Consider the following 15839-nt stretch of genomic DNA (forward strand, 5'->3'; position numbering starts at 1 on the left):
CATATATGAGTTTCACTTGAGTATCATCTTCTAAGATAACCCATTATGTACAGTATATGCAAATATTCCAAAATCCAAAACTGTTCTGGTCTCAAGCATCTTGAATATGCGAAACTCAATCTGTAAGTGGAATATTTGCTATTTGATTATTGTGCTTTATAATATTCATGTAATGTAAAGAAAGCATCAGATGCCCAGTCTGTCTTTTGGACACTAAAACATCTTAATTTCTTACTCTTACGTTTTCTGAAGCTCAACCAATGTCAACACAGATTGACAGTATTCATATGAAAGGTTTCCAGCTGGTGTCTGCACCAGCTGGGTGTTTGTCAGAATGGGAGAAGAAGCTATTTTCAACAGCTGTTTCCCCCCCAAAACATCTCCAATCTTCTAGAGCCAATCTGGGTAGGAGCACAGCAGGACTGGGGGCAGTTGCCCTCTTATTCTGCTGACAGATGTTCCACCAGTGGAAATACACATTTGAATGCTAGTCTGTTAAGGGCAGCTTGGAAGCTTTACTTTTTTGGACTAAAATTCCCTAAATCCTGTAGTTGATAGCCATGATGGCTTGGAGATTCAGGTGTTTTTAGTCCAAAATAGTTACTTTTCCAAGATGTGCTCCTAATTTTACAAAATAAATAAAGCTGAAATATAAATATTTAAAAGGAGAGAAAAAAATCGGTGAGTAAAGAGACCTGGTGGCACAGTGGTTAAATGCTGGTACTGTGGCCACTCACTCAGAAACCACAGGTTTGTGAGTTCAGTGCCAGCCAGGGGCTCAGAGTCAGCTCAGACAAGCACCCTTCCGAGGTCGCTAAAAATGAGTACCCAGCTTGTTGGGGGCACTTAGGGTAACGTACTGCACTTAGGGCAGAAAAATGAAATGCACAGATATAGGGTGGGGGACACCTGGCTGAACGAGACTACGTGTGAAAGGGATCTAGGAGTCCCAAGTAGACCACAAGTTGAACATGAGTCAACGCTGATGCAGCAGCTAAAGAGGCCAATGCAATTTTAGGCTGCATCAATAAAAGTATAGTGTCTAGATGAAGAGAAGTAATAGTGCCATTCTATTCTGCTCTGGTCAGGCCTCACCTGGAATATTGTGTCCCGTTCTGGGATCCACAATCCAAAAAGGACATTGAGAAACGAGCGTGTACAAAGGAAGGCGACTAAAATGGTGAAGGGTCTGGAAACCATGTCCTATGAGGAACAGCTTAGGGAGCTGGGGATGTTCAACCTGGAGAAAAGAAGGTTAAGAGGGGATAAGAGCCCTGTTTAAATCTTTGAAGGGATGTCATATTAAGGAGGGAGCTAGCTTGTTTTCTGCAGCTCCAGAGAACAGGACCTGGAGCAATGGATGCAAGCTGCAAGAAAAGAGATTCCACCTCAGCATTAGGAGGAACTTCCTGACAGTAAGGGCTGTTCAACAGTGGAACAAACTCCTCGGAGTGTTGTGGAGTCTCCTTCCTTGGAGGTCTTTAAGCAGAGGCTGGATGGCCATCTGTCAGGGATGCTTTGATTGAAAGCTCCTGCATGGCAGAATGGGGGTGGACTGGATGGCCCTTGTGGTCTCTTCCAACTCTACGATTCTATGATTCTAAGTAGCTTACAGTTGTAAACTGTTTAGGGACTGCTTAGTGCGGTATGAAGCAGTATATAAATAAAGCTGCTATTTCTGTAAAGATTTGTTCAGGAATTTCCAGTTTAAACAAGCAGTTTAATGTTGTACCATGCTCAATTCAGCCAGTGCCAGCTTCAAATTTAAGAGCCCTTGTGCAATTCACCCTTGGTTGATCTACTTCCTTACTGCAGTTGCCGTCACCTGTTACTGTTATTTCTTCTCATTGTTACCACTCGCAGGAAGCAGCTGTCATTGGTGGACTGGACTGTGGATCCATAGTAGATTGCTATCTTCACTATGCCTGTACTTGATGCCAGACCTGAACTTGCTTAATTCTTGGCTGAAGCTCTTTTTTTTCTCTCTCAAGCTGTCATGTGATAAAAAGAGCAGAAGTAGTATTTGGTTGATGTTCTCAGACATCTGTCAACACACTGTGGTGGGGGGATAAGGTTTATGGCACACAAGGTAAAGAAATCTTAGTGGCAGCTGCTAAACTTGAAAGTGTACATAACCCAGAGGTTAAGCACTGATGAAACGATATAGTGATTTGAGTCTAAAAAACTGCTAGCAAAATAATTTGGGTTAAAATAGGTGGAAATTGTAACCCACCCCATGCTGTTGGACTGCAGATCACAACATTTCTCACCATTGGCAATAGTGACTAAGGCTTTGGAGGCTTGCAGTCTAGCAACACCTAGAAGTCTGCATGATTCCCACTCTTCTGTTAGCACTTTGTCCAAAGTGCTAAACTATTATAAAGATCTCTTCATTGTAAACAGCTGGGCAAGCAACTTAAATTCAAGCACTGCTTATTTTCTGTTTATTCAATAGGTTTATATTTTAACATCAGTGTGGTTTAAATGTGTTTCAAAATTCCCAGACTGTCTTTTAAAACTGCTTTTTGATGCAGTGTAAATAACCACTAATCCGAGTGAAAATTACGGTACAGTCCTCTATAGGTTTACTCATCATGAAGACTTACAGAGCTCAATAATAATAATAATAGATTTTATTTATATCCCACCCCTTCCAAAAAGGATCTAGGCAGGTCACAATAAATCACATAATACAATACATAACACATACATAACTAAAAATTACATAATCCCCTTATCCCTTTATCTTAAAACTAAATAACTATAAAATGACAGCATTATAAAATACAGTTAAAATTCTTTAAAATAGACCTAATTAAAGCGAGACAACTTGGGCAGTCAAGGGGAATCCATATCAATATATAGCAGTCCTAGACTGGCATTGGTTAGCAACCTCTATGAAACATACTTTTTATCCTACAGATATCCTAATTCCTCTAACAGAAATGATAGGAGTTCCCCTCCAATAACATCTAGAGAGTCACAGGTTTCCATCCCTGCTTTAAGAATATGCAATCTGCTCTAGAGAATAAAAGTTAGGCTTTGTATATTCTGTGAAAACACTTTTCAGGTAGAAAAGTTTAACATTGAATTTCTCAAGAAACTGATGTGTAGTTGTATTAGATCTACGTTGGATCTGCATACCTTTCCTTACCATTTTGATTTTCCTTCTTCAGTTTCTGAAAGGGTATACAAACCTTCTACCTAATGTTTCAAAAACCTAATGAATCATTCATCAACAATTGGGAGCTGAATATAGACAACTGGGTAGATCTAATTCTGGGACACATAACCTTTCCATGTTAAGTAACTGGTGTCATCCAAAAATAGAACAAGACGATGGCTGTAGTCCTAAAGCTCTTAAGAAGAACAGACCTGAAAGCAGCATGGGCAGTAATTATAGATCAGAGCACAATGATATGTGCAGAAAAGTGTAATAGAATTGTATTATTCAAAGCCTTTCTATTCTGGTTTTCGGTTTGTGCACAGTGTTAAGCATTTAGTCAAAAGTTTTTTTTAAAAAAAAATAGCAGAATTAAGTAGTAATCCAGCAGCAATAAAACATTACTGACATTGTGGTCACTTGGTATTTGCTGGGATTTGGTTCCAAGGCTCCCCATGGATACCAAAACATGTGGATGTTCAAGTGTGTAGTATATTCAGTGGTGTAGTAAAATGGTGTCCCTTATATAAAATGGCAAAATCAAGGTTTGCTTTTGGGGATATTTAAAAAAATATATTTTCAAGGCATGGATAGTGGCATCGGTGACTACCGAGGGCTGACTGTATACATGCAATACAGTTTTAATTTCATACCTGTAGTCAGTACCTAATTAAATTCCAAAGACTGGACCACTAATGCTAAAGTCTATGCACTAAGGATGGGCAACAACCAAGGGCCCAGGGGCCACATGCTCCCCCTCCCTAGATCTTGGAAGTTAACATATGTTGAAAAAGGTTTGTTTGTTTTTTAACATTTCAAAACACATTAACCCCCCTCCCTTTTCCCAAAGCAAGTGGGCTGGAGACATACTTTTGTGTTAAGAACAGCAGCAGCCAAATACTTCAAATGGGAAAGGGTATCTTCACAGGTACAGTACCTTTTAAGCAGGATTCTTTGCAACTTTGAAGAAAATGATTTGGCATACAGTGGTGCATTAAAATAATGTTTAATTTGCTAAATCAGCATTTATTCTAAAGGGAACGGATGAGCTTGTTGTAGTAAAACCTCAGCAGGTGGTGTTTTTCAATTAGTCATGTTGGTGTGGACAGCATACATCTTGCCTCCAGTAAGTAAAGAGTACCGATTGAATTTAAAGAAACACAAGGCTCACTCATTACCAACACTTATTTTTCATCTGACCACTGCCTGCCCCCCAAGAAGTGATAGAAGGTGACCTTGTCTTGGCCTCTGCAAACCTGGGGGATATAAGAAGCTACTCCATCTATTCCAGTATTCTCCTCACCAACCAGCAGTCGCTGTTCAGGTTTTCCAGCAGGATCCTGTCCTAGTCCTACCTAGAGATCCCTATTCCTTGGCGCTCTCTCATCCAAGTACTGTCCAATGCTCAGCTTCCACAATCCCACCACTTTGAGTATAATTCAGGGTGGTTTTTGTTGTTAACTGCCTCAGAGACAGCTGATTCATGGTGACTCTGAATGAGGCTACTGTGATGGCAGAATTAATGCAGTTTGTAGTTGTTGTGCACCTTCAAGTTGTTTCCACAGGGGTTGTCTTGGCAAAATGTGTTCAGAGGAGATTGCCTTCCCCTGAGGCTGAGAACGTGTGACTTGCTCAAGGTGACTCTGTGACACTGCTTTAACTATCAAGGCTCCATCCTATCTCATTCTGTGAGCCGTGGCAGTTAAATGGGTATCAAACCGGATTGTTTTTGCAGTGTAGATGCAGCCTGGGACACCTCCAGGCCCCCTTGTCCTCATTGGTCTGCTCAGGGCCCTGGCCTCCTTTACTGAACGTATCCTTCTGGCATGTGGTCTCCCTCTCTTTCTAATGCCCCTCACCTTTCTTTGCAGTATTGTGGGCACACAGATGTTACTCTATGGCCTGTTACAGACTGCCAAAATAAAGCTGCTTCGGGTCTCTTTGGAGGTATGCTGTTTAAATGATGCATGCATCCTAAGAATCCGGAAGCTTCACCAAAGCTGCAGTCCAGTGCTTAGGAATGGAGTGTGGCTTTGGCGTGACCTCTGGACTCTTAGGACCCATGCATCATTTGAATAGCATACCTCCAAAGAGACCCAAAGCAGCTTTATTTTGGCAGTCTGTAACAGGCCTTTGAATGTGGTTTGAGCGTTGGGCTCTGGAGACCAGAGTCTGATTCCTTGCTTGGCCATGAAACCCACTGAGAGACCTTGGGCAATGCTCTCAGCCTCAAGGGAAGGCCATGGCAAGCTTATTTGGTCCATTTTCCAGGGCATGGGCTGCCTTTCAACCTTCTGCCTCCTTTGGGGCTATGACTAAGAAGCACGGGTTGACAGTTCTTCTAGCTGTGTTTGTGACTTTTATTTCGCCATCTCCTCCTCCGATTGCTAACAAACACGGATTTACATTTCAGAGTGTTTTTAGCTCTCTCTTTTTGGTCAGGTTTTGGTCTGGTTTATTTGGCCCATTTTTCTTGAACGTCCTTCATTTGGAGCAAGAAGCATGGATTTACATTTCTATGACTGTCTTTAGCTTTTATTTGGTCACGTTCTCAATTGTTTCTTGAATGTTCTCCATTTGGAGCATGACGAAGAAGCATGAATTTCCGTTGTTATGTGCGTTTTTGAGCTTTGATTCGGTCCTCCATTTTGAGGCTGACCAAGAAACATGCATTGACATTTCTATGCGTGGTTTTGAGCTTTTATTTGTTCACCTCCTCCTCCATTTTGATCATGACTAAGGAACAGGGCTTTGCGTTGACATCCTGATCTCTAGGGCTGCGTTTGAGCTTCTATTCGGACACAGGGGGGCCTCCCTTCCGTTCTCCTCAACGTGCCCCTCCCCTTCTGTTCTGAGGCAAAGCAAAGGGCGAAAGGGGCCTCTCCATTCAACCGCCGCCTCGCGCACCCTCCTCCCACTACTTCCGGTGCGGGGGCGGGGCAATGCGGAAGCGGAGGCCCTGCCGGGGCGGAAGTGACGTTACCGCTTCGGGCAGCGGCACGAAGAAGCGCCCCTGGAGCTGGTAAGGGAAACCGAGCGGAGGAGAGGGTCGCTTGGTGCTCTGGGCTCCCCTCAGAAGCGCCGCCGCCGCCGCCGCCTTCTCTCTCCCCGGTGCCCCCTCCGCCCCCCCGGGGCCCTTTAAGGGGAGAAGCGGAGCGGCTCCTCAAAATGGAGGCGTCGTCGTGAGGGACCCGCGCAGCCCTCGGGAGGGGAGGCGGCGCCGCCGCGGATTCGGGCCGGCTTAGCCTTAGCCTTAGCCAGGCTGGCTCCCGTCCACGGCCTGCCCTCCGAGGGAGGGAAGCCAGCCGGGCGGCAGCGGCTCTTTGCCTTCTTCCCCGAGGAGCGGGGGATCATACCCTTCAAGGCAGCGAGTGCTTCTCAACCTTTGGGCCTCCTCCTCCTCCTCCTCCGGGCCATGGAAACCCAATGGTGGGGGAGGGACGTACTAAGACAAGTGGCAGCACTCGCCCTTAGAGAGAGCTAGGGAATAGTTGCCCGCAGAGAGTCATTGGGGATCACTTGCCCAGTGGTTCTCTAGGGACAAGCATCCATCCCCCTATGTTTCCCTGCGGCAAGCCCTGTGGTTGGTTCTCGTGTGTCCCGGCGGGTGACCTAGAGCAAGAAGCCCCTCTCAGCCTCCTCAGGGAAGGCCATGGCCAGCCCCCCTGAACCCCGGGATAGGCTTGACATAAGTCAGAAGCCAGTTGAAGGCACACAATAACAACAACAACAACAAGAACAAATAAATGTTCCCCGAACTGACAGGTCTCCCTCTCTCCCTCTCCCTGCAGGTTCCCCGCCCATCCTCTCCCTTGTGAAAAGCCAAACAAAGCCCAACCATCCGTCTCCCTCAGGCCTTTCTGTTACGGAGAAAGAAGGACCCACTTTTCCTACAGAAGGGGGCCCCTGAAAGCAGTGCTTCTCAGCCTTTGGTCCTCTATGTTTTTGAGACTTCAGCTGCCAGGCTTCCTGGACAATGAGCCAACTGACTGGGACTTCTGGGAGTTGAAGTCTCAAACATATAGAGGGCCACAGGTTGAGAAGCACTGCTTTCAGGGGCCCCCTTCTCTCCAGGAAAAGGGTCCTTCCTCCTTTCTCCACAACAGAAAGTCCTGAGGGAAACGGGAGGGTATGTTGTTATACAAGGAAAGGATGGGTGAGGAAGGCGGAGAGAGAGAGAGAGCTGTCAGTTCAGGGAACATTTATTTGTTGTTGTTGTTGTGTGCCTTCAAGTCATTCTTGACTTATGGTGACCCTATCACAGGATTTCCTTGGCAAGATTTGTTCAGAGGAGGTTTGCCATTGCCTTCCCCTGAGGAGGAGGCTGAGAGAGTGTGGCTTGACCAAGGCCACCCGCAGGTGGGTTTCCATGGCCGAGTCAGGATCCGAACCCAGGTCTCCAGAGTCCCAACACTCAAGCCATGAGGCCACACTGGCTTACGGCATTCCTGGATCCTTTTTTTAAAAAAATATTGTTAATTCATTATTTACATTTTCTTTTGCAGCAAAATCCATTGACATTGCTTACAAGGATTTTCTATCTACATTTTCTAATGTTTTAACTCCTATTCTTGCAGATTTTGTATCTTCTACGCAGTTTTGTATCCTCATGTAGGGCTCCCAAAGTACTGTTTTCATGACTTGACAATTTGATTGTGCAAATGGTGCTGTTCCTATTCCCCTCACCAGCACTGAGGTTTGATTTGCCTGTTAATCCAGTTGGTTCTTCTGAGGGGATGCAGGAGCACCATTTAATCCTTAGCCTGAAGCAGCAAAATATCTTAGGCTGGATCAGCTGCCGCTTCTAGTTTGGTATCTGAAACTGGGGCTTTTATACAGTGCTGAATTACATTGCTTGATCTCCCAAGTGATGCTGATTCAGACTAGATAGATTTAGTCTGATTTCCAGCATAGATTAGTTGTAGGAGTTTCTGGAAAATTTGCTACTAGCAGTTGGGTAACTCTCTTCCTTTATCAGAAGATGGTGAAGCAAATACATGTTCACATTCTGGAGCTGAGCCCTGATAATCTTTGGCTCATGCTAAACTCTGTTTGAGCTGCATGGCTATATTTGTAGAAGGCTTGTTAATAATATAAAACTGTGTGGGGCCAAAATCCATTGCACTTCAAAACAAAAATCAGCAAACCGGACTTGAATCTTCTTATTCCGTATCTCATGAGAAACATGAGCCTTATAATTTGTGGTTATTAGGCCACACTATAGTTTTATTTTTATTTTTTCTGTTTGCTTGTATTTAATATTGAAGCTCTTTTGGGAACTTCTCACTGTGCATTTGCACTCCACATGAGTGAAGAGGAATAACAGTCCTAGATGTACTAACTTGTCAACAGGTAGTTGGAAGTGCTTCCCTCCAGAGCAGATATCCTTAGTGTTAAGCTTACCTGCTTGCTGACAACAGTGAAGGCCTGTAGCACTTGTTAGTTGATCTGCATGAGAAGAGAAATGATAATGACAAGTTGGAATATGTACCTTTAGTGGGTTTCCTCATGAGTAAACACTTCATTCAACAAAGCTTGACCCAGTTAATGTATATCCATGTCTGGTCAGACACTGTAATGTTATACAGAAGTTAGCACCTCTTCTTCAGAGCGCTGTTCTCCACCTCCCAAGTCCCATGAAATCTACAGTAGATATACAATGCTGTTGCTAATTCCTCTCAGAATAAGATACAGAATACTTCAATGTTTGAGGACATTTCATGGAATAGAACATCAGATTCAGCTCTGCTGAAACAATTGAAACATATACAGATGTTCTCATGTATCATTAAGTCAGGTCTCCTGAAGCAGTAGTTGGATAAATAGTTTTCAACAGCTGCTTCTTAAACAGAAAAACATTAAAGACAGGAAATGTTATAAAAACTAAAACTGGAGTGTAAGAATATGCAATTGGACTAAAACAGTAAAAACCATTCAGTATAAAAGCTATCAAATGTTTTGTGTGTGAGAAGGCAACCCTGAAAGAGCCAATTGAAAAGTATGTTTTAAAAGGTTTATAGTGATGAGAGCAAATAGACTTTCTTGAGTAAGTGGTTCTGTTGTCTTGACAGCAAGGTAGAAAAAGCCATTCTTTTTCTGCCCACCCATCATTTTCCAGAAACAAACAAGAGCATTATTGCAACAGATTTGCTCAAGGATTGAGCAGATCCATATGGTGGATGTAGGAGATGCTTCAGATATTTTGGTGGAAGGATGTTTAGGGTTTCAAACATCAGAATTAGCAATTTTAACTGAAACAGCTGGTAACCAATGGAAATAATATTGGGTGTGAATTAGATGTGCCCATCAGCCCACTTGAATCAGGTATTTTCTAGACCAACTCACTTTCTTGAAATGTATTAAGAAGGTGGCTGACATGGAGCATGTAACAGTAATCTGACCAGAAAGTAATTAGAATAACAATATTTGAGGCCATATTTGCTAAATAATTTGATACTTATTTTCAGACGTTATCACATTTTATCTGTAACATTTAACTGTTTTTGTTCTATCAACTAATAATAGTGCCGTTTCTTGTATTCTTAAGGAACCTGCAGGTTGGCAAGCATCTTAAGTTTCCATAAGTAGATATAAAACAGAATTTTGCAGTTATGTTAGCTGGATGTATGTTAAAGTGTCTTATATGAGATTTCTTAGAAGTTTGGAAAACCTTTATTAATCTTTTTAAAACTTTTTTTCCCCCACAGTTCTGCCTCTTAACAAAGGGAAAATGGCATTCAGTAAAGGTTACCGAATCTATCATAAACTGGACCCACCACCATTCAGTGTGATAGTAGAAGCCAGAAACAAGGAGGAATGTCTTATGTTTGAGTCTGGAGCTGTAGCTGTTCTCTGTAAGTAGAGGAACTCTGCAAATATAAGCAGATGGCTAGCTTGATAAACTCATTAACAGTGAAACACTGAAACAGATGAAGAATTGTTGAGTCACTCTATCTGTTCTGCTAGCTCATTAATTATCCTTTGAGTATTTTCTAGTCTATTTTGCTTAAAGATGTTCTCTTACTGCATTTTTTAAAAAAGATAACACATTTTGATATTACTTAAAACTTTCCCTAAAATTCCACTGATATAATCTGTTTGGTTGGCAAATTGGCCTAGTAATAAACGTACAGCTGAGCAATACATTAACAAACTTCAAGTTCTCCACCTTTCTTCCTTTGGTACATTTGTAAGGAAATTAGATTTTTACTTCAGTTTTTAACCAAGTGCAATTTAATTTTATAGTTCAACAAGACAAATTGTGATGAGTTTTAGCCATGGCTTGCTAAAATAAACTAGATTAGCCATAGCTCAAGTTTCAGTGCAATACTAAACTTTGGTTATTTGAAAATGGAATCAAAAGCCTCTGAATTCCTTGCAGCTGAGCTGGAGGAGGAGAGTAATGGGTGACCATATGAAATCAAGGCTCATGTACATACTGCTAAACCACAGTTTAGTAGGATGTCCAAAACAAGCCATCATTCCCAATGCCTTCCAGCAAACATAATGTGATTTTCCAAATATACACCCAAAGTGTATACATAATTACATGAATAAGTATTCATGAAACATTTACTTTACATATAATCTGTCCACATAGAAGTTAAAGATACAAGTTTACAACTGCATTTGTTGGGTCTGTTTGAACTGTGACCAAGTTTCAGTAAACTTGCTATTGAAAAAATACAATTGCTGAATCTTTAGTTGTCGGCTTTTGTTTACAATATATATATATATATATATATATATATATATATATATATATATATAATTTTATTTTTTTGCTTATTTGTTGAACATGAGTGAGATTTGGGTGGCCCCTCTTTGTTTTCTTTCTACTGGAAGCAATGTCATTTTTATTCAGGTAGACCTTTGGTTTTTAAATTATGTGGCAAAAGGGCATTTTTGATGTGATGTACTTTTTTCTTTTGATTTATGTTTTAAAATTTTTTAAAATGTGTTTTTTGATAGAAATGGTGGCTTAATTTTTTTAACTTTTGTAGAATAAGATTTTAGCTGAACTTTGTGTTAAATGGTTGTAAGCTTCTTTGGGTCCCATGCTGAGAAAATGACAGGGTATAACTTAATTACATAAATAAATATAGTGGTCCTAGGCATCATTAAAATGATTATCTAGGGCTGGAATCGTCTATTCTAAGTACTTTTCAAGCAGTTACTCAAAATGTGCAGATTTTAGTCACTACAGAATTATTTTGGTATCCATTCTTCTGTTTCTTAAAATCTGTTGGGAGTGTCCATGATATGTATTGCAATTTCTGATACAACCTCTCATGTAATTATTCCACATATTGTGTGGAATTTATACAGAAATGTGTAAAACATAAGAATTTTTAATGTCACTGTTCTTTACTGTGCATTAAAAGGTGATTTGGGCAAATGGTTGGAGCAATAGTGACACCTTTTGAAAGGAAGGAAATTTTTCAAAATCTGGTTGAGATGGGATATGAATTTGTTGCTCAGATGTCATAGGACATGCCCAAGCAGATTTGCTTTTTATCTTGTTAACTTGATATCTGCTGTTTGTTATTAAAAGTTGCATATAATATAATTTCAAACAAGAATTGTATTTATTTTGTAGCAAACACTTAATGGTTATGCTTTAAAACCATTTATACATGGTTATGCAAATTAGCTTACTTATCTGCTGTTCAAATGTTCAGAACCCAACATGGATCAATTTTAGAAATTATTCACAAACACAGTTCTTTTGACAGAATTCTTAATATTTATTTAAACAGCATCTGCAGAGAAAGAGGCAATCAAGAACATGTACTCCAAGGTAATGGATGCATATGGACTTCTAGGTGTATTAAGATTAAATCTTGGTGAGTAAATGATCTCCCCTATTTAGGTAGTGGCTCTTGTTCCTCCATTTGAAAATAATAACAGCCATATATTTTTTAAATGTTCATACTAGATCAATTTTCAATTTTTTAAAATTGTCCATGTCAATTTTTCTCTTGATGCTATAACTAATGTAATTACCATAGTATGGGTCATGAAATTAATGACTAATTCTGTTTGCACGGCAGAATGTTATGGCTTTGTTTTTTTATGTTGCTTGTTGGGATTTTCTGAGTAGCTGCCTTCTTACCCTCTGTACCACATTTTAAACCACATATGAAACTTAATATCTCAGGGTTAGATATGGCATAGTGGAGAGAGAACTAGGATTGTCTTCAGTCACACTAAACGCAGTGCTGTGTTTCTTGAGATGGTCTTTATAAAACGCTATTGATGTTTGTACTTCAGAGAGATTCTTTTTATTAGCTTCACAGTAACCTTTTATTTATGCATACAGTACCAGTAACTGCAAAACATAAAAATATATAAATATGGTTGTCATAAACTTAGGCATGGGGCCATCCCAGTTCTTTTTTGAAAGCTCCCATAAAAATCAGTTGCTGAAAAGTATTATACACTGAAGTAAACTTTTTGAATTACAGTAATTTTTCAACTATCTTCATTCTTTACAGGAGACACATTGCTGCATTATTTAGTACTTGTCACAGGATGTATGTCTGTGGGAAAGATTCAAGAATCTGAAGTTTTTCGTGTTACTTCCACTGATTTAATATCATTGCGAATTGATCCCTCGGATGAGGAACGCATCTCTGAAGTGCGCAAAGTTTTGAATTCAGGAAACTTTTATTTTGCATGGTCTTCTACTGGGATCAGTTTAGATCTTAGTCTGAATGCCCATCGTAGCATGCAGGAGCAAAGCACTGATAACAGATTCTTCTGGTGAGTTCAGACATTTTAGGACATTTGAAACTTTATGCATACATCTATATATTGAATTCCGAAATCTTTCATTGTTGTATGTATTTATGCACTTCTTACAGCTTCACTTTTGTAAAACTTCATTGTTCATATAAAATGGCAAGGTAATAATATGGGGGGAAATTTCATTAATGAAAAGACAGTAACTTGAGGGCTTCTGCCTTGTAGCCCTATATTGTAGTCTAAACATTCTACAGTTGGTCCTCCATATCCATGGATTTTTTTATCTACTGATTTTTTATCCATCGATACAAACATCTACAACTGGAAAATATTCCAAAAAAATATTTAAATTCTAATAAGCAAACCTTGATTTTGCCATTTTATATAAGGGACACCAGTTGACTGTGCCACTGTATTTAATGGGAGTTGAATATCCATGGATTTTGGTATCCACAGCGGGTCCTGGAACCAAACCCAAGTGGATACCAAGGACCCACTGTATTCCTTAAGTTGTGGCTTTATATGGTAGAAGAAAGCTGTTTCACTTTTCCTCAGAACTGGAAGATTGTATTAAATGTATTTACTATATATACTTGACTGTACGTCAAGAAATCTGAGACCAAAAATCTGTGACCTCAGAAACATGAGTTGACTTATACACAGGTCAAATTTGGGACAGCCAGGCTGGGGGGGGGGGCGTTTGCCCTTAAGCCTCTTCCCCAACCCGGCTTTCTCCCATGGAGAGAGCTGGGCTAAGGGGGAGGGGGAAGGGCAGGCACTCTCCCCTTAAGTCTCTTCTGCAACCTGGCTATCTTCCTAAGTTTTATCCTCGACTTATCCACGGGTCATGTCAAATTCCATAATTTTGGCCCCAAAACCTGACTTCAACTGAGGCCCGGAATAGACGGACCCTGAAGGACGCCCTCGTCACATGCGACGGGCACCCTGCCCACATTCCCCTCGTCCCTTGCACTGGAAGAGGGCGTCCTCGCTGCGTGGGGCTGAATAGTGCATCTAGCGATGATATCACTGCTGTGCGACCTCCAGATGGAGCCACACAGCAGTGATGTGCTTGCACGCCGCCAGCTGTTTGCGGCAGTGCAAAAAAGGAGCCTCTTTTTTTTTTTGCGTAGCTGCGCTGCACAATTTGGTTGCTGCGGCGTGGCAACGCAGCAAAGAGAGGTGGCTCCCGGCCGCCTCTTCCTGGCGCTCTGTACTGCCTCTGATAAATGAGGCCAACTTATACTCGAGTGTATATGCCAGTGATGGCGAATGTTTTTGGTTCATTGTGCCGGGGGTGGAGTGTCCAGCCTCCGGGGATGGGGCTGCGTGCCCTAGGCAGGGCTTCCACCTTCCGGGGGTGGGGACTCTGGGGCGGGGCTTTTCCCCATGCCCTTTCCTGGCCTCCAGCTGTCTTTGAGAGACAGCTAGAAGTCGGGGGGGAATTGGGGGAGGGTGACAGGTGCGTGCCTGCCCCTCCTATGCTTCCCTTGGCCTCAGAGACAGCTGGGGACCAGGAAGGTCCCGTGGGGGGGAGGAGGAGGAGGCCCGTGGCCCCTGCTCCTCTGTGAGGGGCTTCGTCAGACCTGAGTTGTCCTCCGAAGGTCACAGAAGGTCTGGCGAAGCCCTGTGGGGAGGAGGAGGCCCACGGCCCTTGCTCCTTTCCTCAAGGCTTTGCCAGACCTGAGGTGTCCTCCAAAGGACACCTCAGGTCTTGCGAAGCCCTGAGGGGAGGAGGAAGAGGCGTCCACCCACCCTCTCCTCCTCGGCCCTTTCCTCGGAGCGAACGGGCTCCAAGGCACCCTTTCGCTCCGAGGAAAGGGAGGCCGAAGGAAAGGGCCCCGTTCGGCTGAACGGAAAGGAAGCCGAAGGGAAGGGCTTGGACACCCGTCCCAGGCCCTTCCCTTCTGCCAAATGGGCTCCAACGGTTCCGTTCGGCCGAAGGGAAGGGAGGCCGAAGGAAGGGGCTTGGGCACCCATCCCAGGCCCTTCCCTTCGGCCCCTTCCTTCGGCCAAACGAGCTCCAAGGGGCCCGTTCGACCGAAGGGAAGGGAGGCCGAAGGAATGGGCTTGGGCACGCCGCCGTCCTGGCCCCCCCCACAGCCCTTCTAGCCCCAGGTCTCTCTCTCTCTGGAGGGAGGGAGGTCTGGGGCTGGAAGGGCCGCGACGGAGCCCAGGACTTGGCATGCCACCATCCTGGGCTTCTCCGCGGCCCTTCCAGCTACAGATCTCCTTCCCCGGAGAGAGGTCTGGGGCTGGAAGGGCCGCGATGGAACCCAGGGCCTAGCACGCCGCCATTCTGGGGCTGGAAGGGCCGTGACCGAGCCGAAGACATGGCACGCCACCGTCCTTGGCTCTTTCACGGCCCTTCCAGCCCCAGAACTCTCTCTTCGGAGTGATGTCTGGGGGAAGAAGGGCCCCTGGCAGAGCCAGGACACGGCATGCCGCCATTGTTCCTACTCAGGGGCCTTTCCCTGCCCCCAGTGTCTTTCTGGAGACAGTTGGAGGCTGGGAAAGGTCTCTGGGGAGGAGCAACTGGCATGCGCCGGTCGCTCCGCCTCTCCCCGACCCTTTCCCAGCCTCCAATTGTCTCCAATAGGCAACTGAAGGCTGGGAAAAGGAGCCAGACACGTGTGCCTCTAGCTCCTCTCCAGCGCCATTTTCTGCCTTCCCGCTATCTCTGAGAGACAGCGGGAGGTCCGAAAATGGTGGGGAGAAGGAGGAACGGGCATGCATATGCCTGTTTCTCCTTCCCCCGGTCCCCGTGCCCGGCAAAATGGCCCAGAGTGCCACTTCCGGCATGCGTGGCATAGGTTCGCCATCATGGGTAGTTGCTAATTAAAAAAACTAAGATTGCATTTTCTTTTCTCCAATGATAAGGGAATAGCTTCATCTAGAAGATAAAAAAGAAGGAACCTTTTTTCAAAAT

At 43.4% G+C, this 15839-nt stretch overlaps 1 protein-coding gene across 14 annotated transcripts in view; it reads left to right on the plus strand.

The window, feature by feature from the left end:
* The first annotated feature begins 6105 nt into the window (after positions 1 to 6105).
* The window catches only part of SYNJ1 (synaptojanin 1), a 60636-nt gene continuing 50902 nt past the window's right edge, over positions 6106 to 15839 (plus strand). For 11 of the 14 annotated variants that reach the window (XM_089512080.1, XM_089512086.1, XM_089512087.1 and 8 more), the window contains exons 1-4: positions 6107 to 6185; positions 9871 to 10017; positions 11923 to 12009; positions 12661 to 12928. In XM_089512080.1, the coding sequence (XP_089368206.1) occupies positions 9894 to 10017; positions 11923 to 12009; positions 12661 to 12928 (479 nt within the window). In that variant the 5' untranslated portion in view covers positions 6107 to 6185; positions 9871 to 9893. Of the gene's footprint in view, positions 6186 to 7328; positions 7349 to 7393; positions 7523 to 7562; positions 8516 to 9870; positions 10018 to 11922; positions 12010 to 12660; positions 12929 to 15839 lie in introns of those variants that run through there. The other 3 variants (XM_089512093.1, XM_089512081.1, XM_089512082.1) reach the window with 3 other exon arrangements.

This window comes from Sceloporus occidentalis, unplaced genomic scaffold (assembly GCF_023333645.1).
Source record: "Sceloporus occidentalis isolate IW3139 unplaced genomic scaffold, rSceOcc1.0.p SCAF_2, whole genome shotgun sequence".
Classification (NCBI taxonomy): Eukaryota; Metazoa; Chordata; class Lepidosauria; order Squamata; family Phrynosomatidae; genus Sceloporus; species Sceloporus occidentalis.